This window comes from Ziziphus jujuba, chromosome 1, assembly GCF_031755915.1.
Source record: "Ziziphus jujuba cultivar Dongzao chromosome 1, ASM3175591v1".
NCBI classification, from domain to species: Eukaryota; Viridiplantae; Streptophyta; class Magnoliopsida; order Rosales; family Rhamnaceae; genus Ziziphus; species Ziziphus jujuba.
Genome location: NC_083379.1, coordinates 18,087,839 through 18,109,293, shown reverse-complemented (window position 1 = coordinate 18,109,293; position 21,455 = coordinate 18,087,839). Strand labels below are relative to the sequence as shown.

At 31.8% G+C, this 21,455-nt stretch overlaps 3 protein-coding genes across 3 annotated transcripts; all 3 read right to left on the bottom strand.

Annotated features, from left to right (window-relative positions):
• Positions 1–3,892: 3,892 nt before the first annotated feature.
• Positions 3,893–6,869, bottom strand: LOC107421422 (anthocyanidin reductase ((2S)-flavan-3-ol-forming)). Its single transcript, XM_016030661.4, has 6 exons — positions 6,466–6,869; positions 5,568–5,734; positions 5,273–5,473; positions 4,998–5,157; positions 4,685–4,898; positions 3,893–4,325 (listed from the first exon to the last, which is right to left on the bottom strand). The coding sequence occupies exons 1-6, from the start codon at positions 6,590–6,592 to the stop codon at positions 4,181–4,183; spliced, it is 1,014 nt and encodes a 337-aa protein (XP_015886147.1). The 5' UTR covers positions 6,593–6,869; the 3' UTR covers positions 3,893–4,180.
• A 2,361-nt stretch (positions 6,870–9,230) lies between these two features.
• LOC125418365 (uncharacterized) lies at positions 9,231–12,114 on the bottom strand. The gene is made up of 2 exons (XM_016030460.4): positions 10,758–12,114; positions 9,231–10,106 (listed from the first exon to the last, which is right to left on the bottom strand). Exons 1-2 carry the CDS (start codon positions 11,191–11,193, stop codon positions 9,472–9,474), a joined length of 1,071 nt encoding a protein of 356 aa, XP_015885946.3. The 5' UTR covers positions 11,194–12,114; the 3' UTR covers positions 9,231–9,471.
• A 133-nt stretch (positions 12,115–12,247) lies between these two features.
• On the bottom strand, positions 12,248–15,657 carry LOC107421311 (protein HEAT-STRESS-ASSOCIATED 32). The gene is made up of 5 exons (XM_048467481.2): positions 15,299–15,657; positions 14,769–14,960; positions 14,446–14,656; positions 12,781–13,004; positions 12,248–12,690 (listed from the first exon to the last, which is right to left on the bottom strand). Exons 1-5 carry the CDS (start codon positions 15,419–15,421, stop codon positions 12,580–12,582), a joined length of 861 nt encoding a protein of 286 aa, XP_048323438.2. The 5' UTR covers positions 15,422–15,657; the 3' UTR covers positions 12,248–12,579.
• Positions 15,658–21,455: the final 5,798 nt, after the last annotated feature.

The following is a 21,455-nucleotide window of genomic DNA, read 5'->3' as shown; positions in this document are numbered from 1 at the left end:
TTTATTAATCAATCAATGAAATAATCAAAGAATTAATAATAAATAAAATACAATTTAATGTGCCATAAATCGAGTTAGTAATAATAAAATTTAATGTAAGGCCAAATTGATTCCAATAAATAAATTATAATAGTTGCTCAATATATTAATAAAGCAATGAGAGACACCAAAGAAATTTTTGATAAATCTCAATTTTACGTAACCTCAAAAATATGATCAAATATATTTTTGGGCACAAATCTAAATAAATAATAAACTCACAATTAAATAATTTTAGTTTCAAATACCATTTTGAAAACATTTAATTTTGATAATCGGGTTGGAAAAATAACTTGACGCACACACTGTATACCAGTTATGCCCGACAGTGCCCAAAGCACCACCTGACGGGAAGGTTATATAGAGAAACCTATATCCAGGCCGCCCTGGCGTCCCAGCAGCGTCGATGCTATAACCCTCAATTCCAGCCATGGAAGATGGCGGCTATGGCCAATATCATAACAATCCGCCCACATGCTAATCGCATCCACAACTACAGAACACGGATAATGTATAGTGCATCTTAAAAACCATATATATATATATATACAATTTCCAATTTTCATAAAACAAGTGTTAACACCCATCAATTCCAATTCATCAATTAATCCATCATCTTAAATCCAACAGTATATATATATATATATATACCATAAAATAATTTTCCCACCATTGCTTCAATGCCTAATAAATTGAAATAAATATTTTCTTCAAATCCTCCAAATTCACTACAATTGAAATCGCATTGAAATCACATACAAATCCACATATGCATAAATTCATATAAATACACTTTTATCAAACACAATTAATCCGCAATTAATTTCAACAATAATTTAATAAAATTAAATTCATAATTTCTTAAAAATCAAAATATGATTTTTATGCACATATATTTTATTCACCCTAATTTTGGCATAAAATTTCCAAATAGAAATTTATTGAATATTTAGTACATGAAATATAATTTCCAAATATTCAATTATCACAAAATATATATAGTTTAGCATTCGAAAATAAATTTGAAGGTGGATTACTCATCTCGAACACGCTTATCAATCCAGATCCTCTACAGGATCAGTCCCACAACTCACACGTGCTCCTAAAATATCACCAATACACAAAATCGATTAAAATATTATTTTAATCGGGTATACTAAACATACATACCTATGGAACTAACACAAACGGTATCCAAAATTCACAAATGATATACTGAATTGAAGCTTACAACATGAGGATTAAGCATCGGGTCTTATCTTTTGGAGATCGAACTTGTGGTGGCCAGAATCTTGTCGAAGAGCTCTCGAACTTAATGTCTTCGAATCTCACAAACCATCACAAATTGAGGGAAACCAATTTGGATTTGGATTTAGGGGGGTCGAATTAGTGGGAAAGGGTAGGTAGGGTGATCGGAAACTCACCAGAACTAGGTTTTCTGGCAAGCCGCTATGGTCATGGGAATCCCCCACCGTCGGCGGTGCGTCCAGTGACCACTGGCCATGAAAATTGGTGAAGAGGTAGATCAGAGGATGGGTAAGCTAATGGGAATAGTTGTGTAGAAAAAGGAGTTCTAGTTCGGGAGAATTTGGACAGAGAAGGAATCAGCACTGCCGTCAGAAATCGCCTCGATTCGAGTGCGTCGACGGTCAGTTGGCTGTGATTTTTGGCTGGCTAGCCAGAAATGATGTGGGCTACAACCTGGTCAGGTGCGTTTATTGTTCTAGTGACCCAAAAAGGGTGAAAGGTGGTTGGCCTGTTTCCTCCTCTCTCCCCCTCTCTCCTCTTTCTCCTCTCTTTCCTTCTCTCTCTCCCCCCCTTCTTGCCCAATCAAAAAGCTTCTTGTGGGTGCTACTGTCCACTTATGGGTTGGCTGGATTTTTTGACACGTGGCAACATTCTTTACACACTCGCAGATCGATGAATAGTAACTACTATCTCGAAAAAACTTCACGAATCATTAACTTCCAAACCAAATGTTCACATTAGGCATGTCTCTAGTCTATGAACTCATATTGATAAGCAATTCACAACTATACATGAGTCAAAGCTTGATTTCACAAAAATTGAAAAAGTCAACCCAGTACCCTTGGACAGTTCAGACCGCATCTTGTTTTGTTCATAACTTTCAAACCGTAGCTCTGTTTTCGACGTGCTATTAGTTTTCAAACTCAACTCAACACGTACTTTGTAATTATGCTTTAGTCAACGCACAATTCTATCCGAACCAAAAAGTCAAAATTTGACCCTTTTTAGTCAATGGAGTTCAAACCCAGTCAACGTGAGAAAATTTTAACATACTTCAGGACAGGATGTTACACCCACATGAGACGATCTTGGTGTGAGCTGTGCTAGTCGGGGTCAAGCTATATATATGTGAAATGTGTAATGAAACATTACACCACCCTGCCCTGCACTAAAATTTGTACACTAACTTGAGTTTAGGGGGGGTACTTTTACGATTGATCACATCTCTACTATGTAGGCCAAATTTCCAACTAACATCTAATGAAACTTCAAAACTATAAACTATAAACAAATATTTATAACAATAAAAATACCTAATCTCATATTGTTTCTCATTGGATCTCTCATTCAATCTGTCCATGAGATTTTCCATCGATTCTTCCATGGGTTTTTTCTTTGGCTCAATCATGGCTTTTTTCTGTTACTCCATTCATTTAACCTTTTGTTCATTTTAGGGTTTAACTGTTTGTTCCTTGGGTTTATCATTGAGTTTCTTAGAAACTTTGCGTGGTCATGTGCTTCTTCGCCGACTTGTCTCTTCTTATTCTCATTCTTGGTTGGCTTTGTCTCTTCTTATTCTCATTCTTGGTTGGCTTTTTTCACTCAGGCAGAGATTTTCTTAATCCCTATCATTATTAAGAGATTGTATAAGACAATAGCGAGAGAGGGAGAGAGAGAAAGAAAAAAAGAGAGTAAAAGATAGGAGTGAAAAAAGTGGGATGAGAGTGAGAGAGAGAAGCAAATATGGGATGAGGACGAGGCGAGAGCAACAAAAAGACAAAAAGCAAAATTTGAATGAGATGGATATAATAGATAACTCACATGATATAGTAAATGGAAGGTGGGCCGAAATACATGTTTTAAACGGGGGGGCATTTTTCCTCTTCAGTGAAAACGTGTGGACATCGTTGGCCTTTCCCCTTTTTCATTTCCAACCTATGCACTCCGACTCATCTACTCCAATTCTCAAAGCCCAAAACCTTGGGCTTTGAGTGAGCCATATTGTCCAAACTTACACTCTTGAAATGACCTTTGCATATTATCTGTGTGTGTGTGTGTGTGTGTGTGTGTGTATATACATTTGGTGGAGCCTTTACATTATATTTATTGGTTTACAAAAGAAAAGAACGGCTAATGATGGGCCTAAAATTGAATTGAAGGCTTTACATCAAGTAGATCACTAGCACGTGAGGAAAATAGAAAATTTAAATAATGACTCATGTTTCTGGTAGAAAAGATGATATGGGTTATTTGCACCATTGTTCCTAAACTATATTCGAAATAAAAATTATTTTTTTTTAATTTACAAACAAGATGAAGAAAAAAAAATGATTAATTGATTAATGAGAAAACTAAATAATTTTTCAAATTTTAAACTATGTGTTGGTTAATTTAGAAAACAACGTGGAAATTGGATTAATGTGAAAGAAATTGTGAATTAAGGTCTAAATATGAAACATTTTAAATTTGAAGGCTCAATAATTTGGTCAAAATACAGGGAACAAAACTGCAAAATGTTAAATAAAGACAATCTCTTCAGCCATGGTTCTAGAGGGCAGTGGCGCAAATAACTCCCGAAAAAAGAAAAAAAAATAATAATGACTACTTGTAAGCAAATACTGATGTATTATATATTTTAAAGCAGGGCTGTCAATTTGCTCGAAGATAATTAGTTTCATTATATACATCAAGCTAGTTCTAGTACCGCGCTCAAGCAAATTAAAATGAGAATACATAAAGGATTCATGCAACAGGATCGTCACTGCCAGTCCTACATGAACGATCCACACACACACACACACACACACACACACACACACACACATATATATATATATATATATCTAAAACATATATGGATATATATGACAGGATTATAAACCAGTTACACTCTTTAGTGCTTGAGCAGCCCCTTAGCCTTAATGTACTCCACAGTCTGGTCGTATATATCTTCAATCCCGTACTTAAAACTGAATCCTTCCTTGATTAGCTTCTCAGAAGAGATAATTAACTTGGGCTTGGATGGGAAATCTCCAAAACTGCAATTGCAAATGAAACAGCAACGTTATGCCCCAAATAAAACCAATGGGTTAGTGTAAAGCAAAATGCCTTTGAATTAGTAACACCAATCCCATTTTTTTCCTTTTCTTTAGAATTAGAGGGCATTTTCCTGGCTCGAATCGGCGATCCAGATTAGGAGTAAAGTATGCTTAACCAACTGGGATAACCCTTTGTGGAATGCACACCCATCCTTTATCAGGTACTTTTTTGGACGGATCAGAATCTAATGATTTTAAGTACTGCAGCTTCTCAAAGTGATCGTGTTTGAGCCTATAGCCTTCCCTGCAATGTGTCTAAAACAGGAATTTAAAATTGATCAAGGATTCAAGGAGCTTACTCAGTGGGGACTTGGTACTGTGGATATCTTTTGTTTAGGAACTTTGCTAGCTCGGGAACACTGGTGTTGATAGCACAGCATACGTAACGACCAGAAGCAGATTCTTTCTCGGCCAAAAATATATGAGCTTGGCAAACATCCTCCACATGTGTAATGGAGATAGAACCTGATAGCATATGCATACCTTTCATAGCATTTATGAGGAACTCATTTCCTGCAAGCATGTTAAAAAAAATAATAACAATTCCATTAAAAATGCCAATCTTCTGCCTAATCCCATCTTTTAGTTAATTTGTAAATTTCTGTCACGAACCTGTCAGTAAAGATGCTCCTAGTTGAATGCTGCTTGGGATGTCTGGTGTGAGAGAAGCACCAGTCATAAGAGAAGGGATCACAGTGATAAGTTCAATTTTATTTTCTTCAGCGAATTTCCATGCTGCCTTCTCTGCTAATGTCTTGGAGACTGGATAGCCCTGCAAATTCAGATAAGGCAATAGTTAAGCCCTCTTGTTCAATTTGTTCATTTAGAGAGTCTGCTGTGTTTGTTGACCATCACAAAGTAAAACAGAACTCTATAGGGAGGATTACCCAGGTAGGTGGTTTCTGTGTACTCAAAAACTCGACGTCAGTCCAATTGGTTTCATCCACGACCAAATCTGTCCCTTTAAGCGTATTGATTGATACAGCTGCTGCTGAAGATGTCAAGACCACACGTTTGACTGTTTTAGCTTTTGCACAAGCATTCAGAACATTTAGTACACCTTGGACCGCCGGCTTGATCATGTCATTCTAGTTGTTGACAAAGGGAAAATGTTGATCTTTTTGTTAATGAATATCCAGTAGCTATTCCAAATCTAAGTATTTGTTATGCAGTTTTATGTACCTCTGGGTCCTCTGAGGCAAAGTTGACTGGGGTTGCAACATGGAAGACAAGGTCACAACCTGCTACAGGGGCATCAAAACTTCCCTCCTCAGTTAGATCAGCACCAAATATTTTAAGCTCGCCCAAAGATTGCAGTGCTTTGAGGTGTGATATCTTTTTCTCATTGTCTGCACCCAAAATAAAAAAAATAAAAAAAAAAGCCAAAAATTGGATAACTTTAGCCAATAATAGTACAAAAAAGTAGGACCAAAAATTTGGTCATCCTACTAACATTTCTAACAAATAGTGTTGTGCACTACTGTTTATTGTCCAGCTCGGAATCACATTATCTCCCAAGGTCCTCGTTGTCAAAATAATTTGCTCACCAGGACTAGTAGTGAAACATAAGAGTACACTCTATGCTCTTTCACTTTTGTCATCACTAATAACGTTTAAAAGTAGAGTGTGAAAAGCTTATCAGAGATCAAACATGTCATCGCTGTTGTTTCTTCTGAAACATTTATCAATGAACAAAGGTCCTCTGCTTCTTAGTGTCAAGGCAGCACAAATTAACAAGCTTTTAAGTTTACAGCAGTACTCAAATCTGAGCATAGTATTTTCTGAGTCACTACAACTAAGAATGTTGCTGCAAGTGTAGAACGGGGCACAAAAGCAATTTACAGAAATGCAGGGTTATTAAATGTGACTGCGCTAAAAAAAAAACTAAGGCCACCAAATAACATCCACAAAAGTCGGTGAAGGACGGGAAAAGAATAAATAGACGAAAAATAACATTACCTTGTCGACGAGGAAAAGAAATTTCGTTACTTTTGAGTGTTCTAAGTCAACAAAATCTAGAATCTCTAGAAGAAAACAGAAACACCCAAAAACAAAAAACAAAAGACAGAGGAAGATCTACCAGGGTTTCTGACAGTGGTATTGACGGCATAGCCCTTCCCAAGCAATAGCTTGATCAGTAGAGACGCTACAAAACCGCTGCCGCCGACAACGCACGCAGTCTTCTTGACGATTGGTTGGGTGGCCATTAGTGGTAATTCCTAGGTTTTTTGGTTTCTCTGATTTTTGTGAAGTTCGAGGGGTTGATGATTCCAAGTCAATGTTCTGAAGTCTGAAAGTCTTGGAACACCAACAAAGGAATCGTTATCTAATTTTTGGTGGCAGAGTTGGTTCATTAAATAGAGGATTTTAGTACAATTTTGATCTTACTGTAATTAGAAGGAAGAAGGTGAGCACGTGAAAGTGTTTCCAACAACTACTACTTCAAACCTTGGAGCTATACAATATCCCATTTCTTTGGCCTAGTCTGAACTCCCAAATAGATGCTTCTTTATTACACCACCAAATAATTAGACTATTATGAAATAAACATTTTTTAAATACTAGACATATAATTATCATCTTAAATATCAAAAAAACAGAAAAACATTTCAAAAAAAAAAAATCCATAAAAAAGTCCTTAATATTTCTTAGCAAAACAATCAAACAACCTAAGTTAAACGGTATATTCAATTTAAAATTTAATAAATTTTAAATAAATTTTAAATTTTAAAAATTTTGATAAATTATTATATAATTCTATAAATTCCATAAAAAATTTATAAAAATTCAATAAAATTTAAATAAATAAAAAATAATAATTTTACAAGACAATATCAAATAAACATGTACTATCTTGGTGTGTGTGTGTGTGTATATATATATATAAATTTACAGACGACTTCTTTTATTTATTTTTGGTAAGAATATGTTTTTTTTTTAAGGACTATGTTGTTATTCAAAGAAATGTTTCTACGACAAATAAGTCATCAAAGCATGTAAAACAACCAACAATATGAAAAGAAAAGAAGATTATAGGAAAAACCTATTTATGAGTCGATGCAAAAATTTAATTTTTTATCTGGAAGACATTTTTTGCCCTACACTGTTGCTAAATGATCTTGTATATGCAAATATCTCCTAAACTATAACAACTACCTTATGAGAATAATAACATTACATATCCCCAAAAGGAGCAAATACTTTTGTAATATTGTCTCTTTAATGCTAAAGATGCTAAATAAATGAATGGCAAGAATGAAACGAGTATTTTTAATTTTTTTTCTCAATCATAAAAATCAATATTATTTATAAAGAAGATTATACTTATGAAAAAATTCAACGCTTCAGAAATATCCAAAGTGTTAAAACATTGTATGGTTTCCAACAATAAGGCATCTTTTCACCCTGAAATCAATTTTTTTTTTTTTTTAGAAAACCGTTTCTTATTAAATATATATATATATATATATATATATATATATAAATATATACATGATATAAATAAATAAATATATACACGATATAAATAAATAAATATTCCAAGTGTTTTAAGTAAATGGAAACCAAACAAATTAATAAAAATAATAAGTTTTATTTATTGTATTTTCTTCAATTTTGTTGAATTTCTTTTTATTAATAAAGTTCTATTTATTATTCTTTTAGGCATTTAAAGAATCCATTATATTTCTTTTGTTCTCTATCATAGTTTATAAAATACAAAATGACAAAATATGTAAATAATAAATACGTATTTAATCTTTTTATTTATTTACAAATGTAAAAAAAAAAAAAAACAAAAAATATATAATTGGTGAATTTATAGTTCAGTATGTGCGCATATAATACATCATAAATTAAAAAAAAAATATACAGGATAAAAAATATAGATATGAAATTTAAAATTAGTTAATTTTAATATATACGATAAATACACTATTAATAAAATAATAATAGTTTATTACACTAAAAAAATGAAAAATAACTAATAATTAAAAGAATAAAAGAATGAAATACAAATATATATATATATATATATATATTTTATCCTTAAAGTTTTTAAGTTGTTTATTATTATTTTTTTATTATATAGAAATTGGAGGGGGATTTCACTTTTCTATATGCCTTGGCTATGTTTAATGGCTTTTATTTTATTTTATTTTATTTTTGCCACATTTAACAACTAGGCGTGTCTAGACCCCCATCTTTTAAAGAACATTATTTATTTTATAATGATACGCAGTTCCTTTTACCCCAGCGTCAAAAAAATAAATAAATAAAACGAACTTGGATGATAGGATTAGTGAAACATCTCTCTGTATTCAAGTCACCTCCCCTATTCATGCCCTGCTTAGTATACTTGTAACTCCTATAGTAATAAAAAATAAAACAAAAACAAAACCCAAAAAAAAAAAAAAAAAATCTGTGCACATGGTACATTCGGAAAAAGCACAAAGTCAAAGTTAGACACACGTGTGGCACTTGTTAGGTGGCTATTGAACATACGGTGAGTCACATGTGAGCACTTTTTAGGTGGGGAGGCTTTGATGTCAGTCATTTTTTTAGCTGGATGGCTTTAACGTCACTCAATCTTGCTAAAAAGGGTCCCATGAGTCAATATTCTTTTTCACATGGGATCAGTGGGTCACTCCCATGACAATTCGTCGTAGCTTTTCATGTTGTTTTCTTTGGATTTTGGTTCATCTGTTCTGTTTATAATGTCCTTGATAACAGAACTCTTTAGTTCCCAATTACTTTGTCTCATACAAATCTCATATCATCCACAGTCCCATGTTGTTACTTTGTGTAGTACCCCAAAAACAAAAAAAAAACAAAAAAAAATTACCAAAAAAAGAAAAAATGTTCTTTCTTTATCACTTCTGATGCACAAAGATCCCAAAAGAGTATGACCACAGGACTTTTGAATGGGAGCTTAGTTTATACTATTTTACCTACAAATTTTTATTTATTGTTTTGTCACTGAATAAATTTCAATGAAAAAGATTGCAAAAAATTGAAATATTTATTTTTTTAGCCAGAGAAAAAGATCACAACTCCTAACTAATTTGTAGTTTGAAAATCTGCAGTCTCAGTGTTTGAAAATTACCATAAAGCAAGGGAGTAGAGCTCTGGGATTTAGTACATAGAGTTCTTCAACGTTCGAATGAGGCTCCAATTTCCAAGCCAATGACTCGAACTCGGAACCAGTAAATTCTTGAACTTTTTCCTGTGGCCTATGAACCCTCCCAGCGATTACTCTGCATACAAATAAAGCTTTCCTGAGAGATTTGCCTTCTCCATTGTGTTCAATATATTTTAGAGCATTTTGACTCGTCGACAAGGTAAAAATCCCAAGCCAACCATGCAAATTCTTATTGGTGGAAAACCCATCTCTTAGAATACGACAAGCACCGCAGCTATCCGAAGTGCATGGACCATAAGAGCCATTCATGCCGATTGAGCATGATATGGTTGTGCCATAGAACCTCAAGAGCTCATTCCCATCAACCAGGCAACGAGGGTTTTTATCTGGTTCTGTTCTAGCTTTCATTTTCACCACTTCTCTATATTCTTCAAACCAATCAAGGATTTTTTGCATGTTTTGAACCTTCAAAATCCTCTCAATCCTCTGTTCTTTAGTGTTGGTCTCAGACTCAATGCAACCTGTTTGACATATTATTTCCACAATCCTCCTCGACGAGTCTTCTTCACCTAGCTCGGTGACTGCACAATCATGAAGCAAAACATGAGGCATTTGACCCATTTCTCTAGGTTGAAAATGAAGAAAATTAGCCTTGCCTAATTGTTACAAAATTAGACCTACCTAATTGTTACAGTGTCAAATAAGCAATCAGCTATTATTATTATTGTTATTATTATTATTATCATCTTTGTTTTGTAAATTCCTTCCTATATACGAGAAAGCAATATACTTCAGCAATGTACACGCTATTCCTCTTCCATTACGAAGGCAATATAAATTCAGAGAAAATAGTCAAAAAGCGGTTGAAAATGGGATTCAAAGGTGTCTCAAAATTGACTGGGAATGAATATAGGCTTTGGTAAACGTGGGTCGTATGGAGAAACAGATAGAAGCATATAAAACAGACAAGTACGCTCTTTTTCTAGTCCTATAAGACAATAAATAAAACCAAGTACACAGGTAAACCTATCTATGCTAATCATATTCCCGGAGAATTTGTGCAATAATTTCAATCAAATAGATTGGGAAATTGATCCAAACCAATCAGTGCAAAAAAATAACAGTAAAATATTTAAAATAAATGTGCCAGAAAGAGAGAGAAGAGAAGGCACAAGAACAAGGACATAATATAATTATTATGAGGGAATTGAGATAATTAATTAGTATTGTACCTGCATGTCTAGATACATGATCTGCTTCAACAGCATCCAAGTCTTTATATTGCTCATCCCATTTCCTTAAGAGCTCAGCTGGTATTTGGAATTCAAAAGAGCTGGACACCATTTGATAACCTTCAGGTTCTGAAGCTCCGGCACCGGAAATGTTCGAAGGCACTTGATTGCCTTCAGTGTTGCTTTTCTGGGCCTTCATTACACAGCTTTTTGGCGTGATTTTTGCACTGCAACGAGATGGGTTCTCAATGTGTCTCTTGCTTCGCCAAATGACATATTTAGAATTCGATATGCATCTGCTGCAAGTAGACCTCTCTGCTATTGAACTTGCAGAATCAACGTTGTGAAGATTACCACTGAGGTTTGGATCATATACATCAGACAGCTGAGGTTTGCAGAGTAGTGATTTTTTGAGAGCAAACCAAATAGCAGACATTTATCTGTCTTCCTCTCCTTTTATTTTATTTTATTTTATTTTTTTCTTTTCTTTGTTATGTCATTTTCCTTTTAATAGTCAAATTGTGCTTTATTAAGAGCAAGGCAATCAAGGTAAGCCAGATTTCCTGAGTTCGTCCGCAGGCTGAGAGTTATTTCTATCCAACTGACTGGCCACACTTACCAATTTTATCGAAGAATGAACATTTTGCCAGTTTTTCTAATAACATACAACTTTGAACATTTTGCCAATTTTTCTAATAATATACAACTTCCAAATTTGAAATGCTATATACTCACCTTTCTATCCTGCAGTTGGTATGCCATGGCAAATGTAGTAGCCTAATAACAAAATTTAGGAATTTGGATCAGAATAAAATATTCATGTTGATATATATGTACTAATTAATTTAACTATATCTAGAAGAGAGGATGAGATTAATAATTATCCCATTGTACGTTTTCATTATAATAATGATTATCAAAATAATTTTTAAAATTTGACAAAAATATTTATATATTTTTAAAATTGTTTTACATTTATTTCTATATTGTTAGATATTTATCAAAATTGAAGAATAATTTACTACAACTGTCTTGAATAGAAGAAAATTAATGAAAATAATTTATATTCCTGAAATTTCCATTGTAAATGATCAAATTTGTAAAATTGGACATCTAATTGTAATTTCAAGTTTCTTTGGTAATTTTCATTTGCAATAAATTCGTAATAGGCATGTAGTTTTAACTTTTCACTACTATCTAATTTAGAAAAAGAAAATTCAATATTGATACTAAATTGGAAAGACAATTAGTTATACGATAAATTACAAAAATGCCATCAATTCCCTGTTCTATTCTTCTTGCGCATCTAGCCACATACTTTTGAAAATCACACAATAACCCATCGCATTTTTAGTTTTTATTTATTTTTGAATTTTGAAAGTCATAATATTGTCTAATTAATCTTTTACGTATTACCATAGTTTGAATTGTGTCATCTTAGCATGTAGTGGCTCCAAAATAACGCTTATCAAATTGCAATGCTTGCCAAATAAAGAATATCTGGAAGAAAGCATAAAATGCTATAGCTCCAGATTTATAGACTTTAATACAGAGAAACTTGGTAAACTAGGAGCTTCATGAACGCAGGCACATACCGATAGTTGTTATACACACACCTCATTCGCACAAGATCTGTAATGAGCTTTGCTCAATGACTGCCAAACTTCACTCTCTTTACACACATGGATTTTACTGAACATGTGTTATGTATCAGCAACAACACATACAACACAATCAGCTCCAACAAGTAATAGAAATGTCTACATAAAAACAATTTTTTTTTTTTTTTTTGGTCCTTGACTTAAAAGTAGCAACCAGCTGATCAGAACAAAAAGTTAGAGGAACCAAGTACAGATTTATGATTTTTGCCCAAATTGCGTCCACGGAGGCACTCGAGGTCCATCACATGAGAATGATCCACAAAGAGATTAACCTAGCCATATAGGCAAATGAGAAGGAAAAACATGAAATTGAAGACACTCACGCAATAATGAAGAAAAAAATGAGTAGAAGATAAACATACCTTTGGACCATAATGTTTGATGAACCACTCAGAGGTCCTGGGATTTGATGCTTCAAACATGGTCCTCTCAAGACCAAGCCGCCCAATGACTTTAGCAATTATGTCTGCTCGTACAGAATCAGCATGTTTGCAGAGATCATCAGCATCAATCATTATCATGTCTGCCCCAGCTTCCAAGCATCTTTCAGCCCTTCGGATTAAAAGATCAACATCTTCCACTAATTCTATGGAAACAAATACAAATTTTAGAATCCATTCACATGATCCAGTCATCAATAAGTTAATAATGTAAACACATTAAATGCATGTAGGATGAATGCAATAACAGTTCTCAGGAAGTGCCAAAACGCAAAAATTGTGTTGGAGACCTCATTCCCAAATCCAGAACATCTTTCATGTTAAAGTTTGTTTTCCGCCTAACCTACCTACTAACCAGCAACCACAAGATTTTACAAATGCAAGTCTAAATTTCAGAGAAAGGAAAAACATTAGCCCAAATTAAACAAACAATGCTAATACCAAAACAAACATACTTCTTGAAAGGTCAATTTATTAATTAAAATTGTTACCAACCAAAGTTATTGCTACCAACTAAAGTTAGACAAAGTATCAAGGTGCATATGGAGGGGATGATAATTAATGCCAATGAAGCAGTTTTAAGAAGATTATTATAACAGATATGAGATATAACAGCTATCACTTTCAGAACATGATTTCAGAACTTTGGACTATCTTGGAGCTCAATTATCTGAAGTTGTAAACACTTTTGGCTGAACATTACAAGCTAAAGATAGGTTCTTATTTTCTTTTTTGGATACTGTATGATTTTAGTGGCTACTGTGAAAGTCCTTAAAATTTCTTCTGTTAGTCATAATGCCCTTCTACATTTTGCAAATTTGCAACTTCCTTATTCAGGTAACATGCATTAGTGTTTTTTATTTTTATTTGCGTCTGATCACCTTTGCACAATAATAAGGAATCTTCCAGTCTATATCTCAAAGTGAATAGGATACTAATGCTTAAAATGTTGTACAAATCAATGAAAAGGAGTTATATATTTAGCAAATTAGGCTGTCTTTCGCATTCACCCTTTCAGAAGTAGATTCTTGACTTCTTTTTGCTTTAAGTTATAGCATGCCCTGCTCAATTGTTTGTAAAACGGTTGCCATATAGATTTGATATCTAACAACAAAGAAATCAAAGAGAAGCTAGCGCTTGAAAATTTGCTTTGTTGACACACATATAAAAAGCCATTCATTCTCTGTTACAGTCACCACAATTGACCAAAAGTTAGGCTTAACCTTATCCCTTACCCCCAAAATGCATGCCACTCCTGTTAACCCTGCATGGACACCAAAACTTATTTTCACATCTTCTGACCTCAATTCAACTATGTTTATTTGATGCCAGGACTTCATGTTTATTTTTACTGAAAAACTACTAATGAAAAACTAATGCTAGAGATAAGGAAAATAATCATTCTTAGTTCACCAATTACACCAGTGAGTGGTCCAAACCATATAGCATTCCTGGAAGATAGCCTAATTACTCTGTCATTAATTTTTATGCACAGTTATCCCTCCTCTCTACAGACCATATTGTTGAGATTGAAGAAAACTAAAAAGAAAGGTCAGAATAAATTCTTTGGGAGATATTTAGTCATACCAGATGATGGAGGCCTTGGAACAATATAAGCTCCAAATGCTCTGTCACCCCCAACTGGAAGATCAGACTCCTTAAACTTCACAGAAAACTGAGGCTTCGCTTTCATACCACCTCTCTTAACTAGACGCACGAATCTCAAGAGCGTTTCTTCGGGGACTTCCAGCGATCCCACATTCACCTCGACCGTGTCGAATCCCAACTGCTTGCACTCCTAAATGAGATCACATTAACACGCCAAATGCCATGACAATTAGAAACGACCTCTAGCAATGATGATATCAAAGTTAAACTTGTAACATGAAAATCCTTCATAAAGGCCTCACATCCAGATATTGATTGAAAGCCGATGGACCTTTGTGAAGAACATGCTCAGCCCAATCACCGGTACTGACATAAACGTCATGCTTGTGAGCCATGTCAATCACTTGTTTGACAAACGACGTTGGCATCAAGCTATGAGACCCTCCAGAGAACTTCAACCCATCCACAAACTGCCCCATGGACTCGAATATATCCTGCACACAAAACCATTATTTCCCCACACAACTAAACATTGATCCACCTCCCAAAACCCAATTCTTCAAATTCACTAGGTCATGATAGATTAACGAAAAACCCGACTACTAATAATGGTGGGAACTCGGAAACTCCCTGGTGTTGAAATTAAATGGCATTCATCAAAGAAGAATTGGGAAATTTGCGACTTTATCAGCAATTTCCCAAACCCAACTCCGCATAATTATGCAAAGCAATTAAAACTGAGCTTGACATGTAAAGGGTCACTAATTACTAGCTTATTAAATATCGAATCTCAAAATGGTAATTAGTAATATAAATTACAGAAACGGAGTACCTGGAGAACATTCTGGCTGAGGAGGTTGTAGTTTGGGCCTCTCATCTCCGTGACTCCGTACCTGCGAGGCTTTTCGGGTCGGTCTTCTTCTTCGTCGAAATTCTTCCATCTGTACGCAGACATGCTTGTTCACAATGAAACGATGATCCGAATTCTGAACAGGGTTGGGTAAAATGAAAAAGCAACGAAGAAGCGGAAATCGTAGGATAAAAAATGTCTTCCAATTTCCTTTAAGCGGAAATATTTTTGTTATTTGGTTTTCCAGTGTCTCCGCGTATTCTGATTTTAGAATAATACAAGAATCTATAAGAAACGAAGATTGGAGTATCTTCTGGAAAATTTCCAAACTTCTTTCCTACAAATGTAAAACGACACAGCCGAAATTGCCACCTGTCATCTAAGGCTTCTAATATTTTATTTTATCTAATCTTCTTTTTTCTTTTCACATGCATTACTTTAATTTGTCTACTCTTGATATTTTAAATTTCCATGCTTTAACAAAAGACAACAAAAATGTCTTGTAATTCCATCCGTCGTGATTGTGTTCTCAAACAACAACACTGAGTTTAAATTATTTATCAAAAAACATTGAGTTTAAGTCCTTCATCTAGATGAAAATAAATAATTATAAATAATCTTTTAGTAACATGGTTTTTCGTTTTTAATTTTTTTTTTTATGGTTAATTGAGTGTAGTTTCTCAATTCAAAATGTAAATTTGTCTTATGTTATCATCTCAAATATTTATTATTTGATTTTTTAGATTATTAGGTTAGTAGATTTTTAGGTGTTTCTATCAAAAGTTTTATGTTACTTTTATTTACCATTAGTGTTTGGTAATATTAGTTTGTTGATAAATTTTAGCTCAGTTAAGATTTTACCTTTTTGTTTTTTTTTTTGAAGGATTATAGTTATACAACATATTTATTCATGTTGTTTTGTTGAATTAAAGCGTGAATTATTATCATTTATGAAATTGGATCTTTGCTATTATTTATTTTTTTGGAGCTTAAGCTATTCTCCAAAAATCTATTCTTTTCAAAAGTATTCTATCTTTATATTTAATTTTTTATTTTAAAATTTTAAAAATGAATTATTGAATGATAGCTATTTAAATTGTCATTTGATAAATAAGTTTATTAATGATCATTAAGCTATGATGAAAATAGTTTTTTTTTTTTTTTTTTTTGCATTTAAAATCAATTAGGCAAAATGATCATTTGTACTTTATTTTGACTTATATACATTATATCCTAATTTTATAAAATTATGATATCTTGGTTAGATAATTATTATGTTTATATGTATAATCAGTCTTAAATAATGTCTACTTTACTTTATTAAACCAACATCTATAAAGGATTACAATTTTAAATTTAAAAAGTAATTAAATATGAATTTAGTGACATGCTAATATCTTATTTAGATAAAGTGAAACATATCGAAACTATTTGAGTCTAACTATATATATATATATATACAATAATTATCTAGTCAAGATATCATGATTTTATAAAGTAAGGATACAATGAAAAAAAATTAGGCTAAAGTGAAAATGATCTATTCTTAGTTGATTTGAATTATATCCTGACTTTATAAAATTAGGATATATATATATATATATTTATATATTTGTATATTTGTATATTTTTTTCAAATTTCATCAAAACTATATATATATATATTTGTATATTTTTTTCAAATTTCAATTTATAATCATATGGGTTTGTAATGTACAATAAAATTACAATAAGGATACTTTTAGGTGGGTTCAATCATGTAGAAACCTTGGATTTGACATGATATATTATCATTTATCAAATTAGAAGTTTTAAATGATTCTGCTAATATAGCCTTAATTTAAAAAATTGACAATATCCTCATTGAAGCCTAATTATTGTATCATTTAGTTATACTTTGTTAATCATATCAATTATCTACAAATTTAAATGAAAAAAAAGAGTAAACACCAAATTAAAATGTTTTGAAATGATTTTCAATTTGATATTTCTTCCCATTAAATTTATTGTTATTAAAAAAAAAAACTTTATAGGTATTTGAAATGTTTAATAATTTTCATTATCCTTAAATATATATATACAAAAATTTAAAATAAACAAATCACATATAATAAAAATAAAATAAATATACTAAAAACTAACTTGTTACCAAATGATGGCTAAGTAAATATGTTTAAATTTTCAAAGCATATTATGTATATAATATGTATAGTGGCTCAAAAAAATATTTATATACACATAGATAAATGTTCTTCTAAAAATAAATTCAAGTTTATTTTGAGAGACATAATGGATATCTAAATGTCTATGCTCAAACATTCACTTCCTTAAATTAGATTTTTAATATTAAAAAATAAATTTTTAAAGGATTATCATGTAAAATCAAATGAGTTAATCAATTGGACCTTTTTTATTTATTCGCATCATCATGTTTCCATGATAAATTAATTATATATGTATATAGTTTTGATTTATGAAAACATAATTTCCATCTTCTATTGGATAAGTAATAATTGATAAAGATTATTATTTACTTAATTAAAATAAAACCCTTGACATATTAATATTGTTTTACCTTATATTAGAAATATATTTCTTACTTAATATTGGTATATATGACACAATATATATAATTTGTTCATCAGAAATATTGGGTAAATGGAAAAATATTGATTATTGGAACTTCGAAAGGGGCTCCGAAAAGCACAACTTGTAAGCTAACAATGACTAATGTAAGCAGCTGCTTTTCTTTTGTTTTGTATTTTTTTTTTTCTTTTGATTACATGTAAGTACTTATTTAATTTGATTAAAAATAAGCTAACAGTTTTAGGGTATTCATCAATCCCAAATTCCAAATTGATGAATCCAGCCGAGAGGGAAAAAAAAAATACAGATTTAAAATTAAAAGTAAAACATCAGGCAACATTGAGTTGGGTCAAATTACAAATGGACTGGACTTGACCATTAAGTTGGGTGAAATTACTAATATTTGGGCCTGGAAATGGATTATAGGTTCACATACTCTTTTTTTATTTCGCAGTATTACCCCGTTGTACGTACATAACCTTTTTGAGTGCATGTAAATTAAAATGTATGAAGTGTACAAATGTCAGTAACAACTTAATTAATATTGTTTATACGAAATATGACAATTTATAGGTGAAAAATTCAAAACCATAGATATACATGTACAAAAAGGGATGATATTGTAATAAAATTTATATACATGGATATATAATTTTTATATGAGGAGGTGCTTCTACAATTTTTTAAAATAAAAGGGATGCATTTGGCTGATGTATCTATAAAGGTAGAAAGTCATAAACTTCTAGGATGATACGCATGTAAGGCTCTAAATAAACTCGAGTAGTTTGTGATTGTCTTAATTTTAGCTTGATCGAGCTCAATTTGTAAAAACGAGCCGAGCTTGAATGAAAATGAAGTTCACATGCTGATCTTAAGCGATAAATTAAGCTCATGAGTACTTCATAAATAGTTCAAATTTATCATTTATGTGTATGTAAATAAAAATTATAATATGAATTTAACCACATTGAATATGTATATAATGCATAAACAATATTTTTTATGTTTTAAATTTATAAATTTTTAAAATTAAATAATTTTAAATTTAAATTAATAGAATAGATGGAGTTTATTAATTATTACTGTTAAAATTTTTATTTTAAAAAAACAAATATTCAAGTTTTGAAATTATTATAATATAACGAGTCGAGCCAAGGTGAACTCGAGCTTATCATAAATGTGCTGAGCTGAGCTTAAACAACTAATTTAAAAAAATTTTGTGCTTGAGTACTCTTAAATTTATATGAGATGAGCTTGAGAATGCTAATACTCAACTCGATTCAGCTTATTTACATTTCTATAAACATGAGCTTAGTATTAAAGCATAGGAAATATGCTATAGGACATCATTGTTAGACGATCACTAGTAGAATTATATACCAAAAAACAATTTAAATCGTTAATATTAAATGGTTTGCTTTTGGATTTTGTAGGATAAAAAATAATAAAATTAAATATTCTAATTAAAATTCACCACATAAGTTTGTTGTAATTACCATTGATGACAAATGGTAAGATCCAAAACACAAATTGATGCCACTGTTCTCAAAACCTCAAACCTAAATGTAGTGGGCTGGATTGCGTTATATACTTTAATAGTACTGTTATAGGTACCAAAATATTTATCAAATTTATTTATTAAATGACACTTATTAAAATATCGTTAATTGATATATTTACATAACCAAAATATATAAAAATGAACCTTTAAATGTATAAGTGAATTAAAAAAAACAACCAATTAAAAATTATTATATTATCTGTCACATTATTTGATAAATAAATTTAGTATACATTTTTATAACTCGAGCAATATTGATACTATAACACTCTTGTTTATTTGTGGGTTAGAATGCGAAATGAAAGATGAACCCATAAATGATGAGAGGATTGGGCTAGAACATGGGGAAAAGCCCATAAATGATTGAAGGATTGGCACTTCCTAAATAGAGAAAATCGATAAGAAAGTTCAATATGTGAAAAGGGAATTAATTTTTAAAAACCATATATCTCTAGCATTATTAATACTATAGCATCCTTGTTTATTTATGGGTTAGAACATGGGATGAAAGATGAACCCATGAACGATTGGAGCAATAGTCTAGAACATGGGGGAAAGACCCATAAATGATTAAAGTATTGGCACCTCCTAAATAGAGAAAATCGATAAGGAAGTCCAATATGTGAGAAGAGAATTAATTTTTAAAAATTAGCAGTAATGGGAATTGAATGATGTGTAGCTCTAATACCATATTAAATCATAACCCATTTCTAGTGCAACTCTGATACCATAATGCACTCATTTATAATGACACATGGGATTTAGTACCAACATTTCCTCAATAGGATATCATCGGGTATAAATTGGTTTCTTGAACTAAGCATAAATATGATGATTCAATTGACAAGTATTAAGCTTGTCTTTAAAAAAAAAAAAAAACAAAAAACAAAAAAAAAATTGACGTACATAACTTGCAAAGGATTTTTACTAGCATCTTGGGCTAGACTATTATGATACTTTCAGTTTGGTTGTTAAGCATACCATTGTGCAAATTATCCTATGATTGGTTGTATTCAAAGGCTAGCCACTTTGTCAATTGAATATTAAAAATGCTTTATTTCATGGACATTTTTTTGACTTTTGAGTCTAGATTTGTGGCATCTTGTTAGGAATACACGTTAGTACTCTAATTAGTTATGATAACGTTGGATAACTAGGATCCATATTGATAAGAGTTCTTCTGTTAGATAAAGTCTTAGCATTATGAATGTACATTGGCCTAGTGATGTTTATTGGCTTATTGATTAGTTTTACTATGCTTATCTTATCTCTTTGTATATTGTATAAATACAATTCTTTACGTCAATATAAAATATCTTTTGAAACATATATTTTCTATTAATTCTTTCATGTTATCAGAGCAGCTGACCAACATCATGTCTCTCATTACCTCAACCTCTTTATCTATTCTTCAAGTAAGCCAAGTTACCTTACCGAACTACACCATGTTATCAGAGCAGCTGACCAACATCATGTTTCTCATTACCTCAGCCTCTTTATCTATTCTTCAAGTAAGCCAAGTTACCTTACCGAACTACACCTTTCCTTTCAAATTGGAATAAAATATCTATCTGATTTGGAAAGCCCATAACTCCCAGCTATTATCTACAACAACCTTGAACGGTTTGTTTTTGGTACAATTCTACCACTACTAAAGTTCATTGCCGTGAAAGATAAAGATGGCACCAACAACTCAAAGCAGGTTCTAAATCCATAAATTTTGCTATGGATCTGCTTAATTAGGCATTACGAGGATGGATTAATTCTTCAATTTCAACTGAGGTACAAACTAAATTTACAAAATTTGAAACTTGTTTTGACCTATGGAATTCTCTAAACAGGCTCTTTGGCACTCAATCTTGTGTGAAATTGATGCAACTGAAGCTTCAACTTCAATCCACCAAAAAGGAAGGGCTCAATGGTATTGAGTATTATGCCAAAGTGAAGGAGATATTTGACCAACCATCCATGGTTGGTTACACTATAAGTATA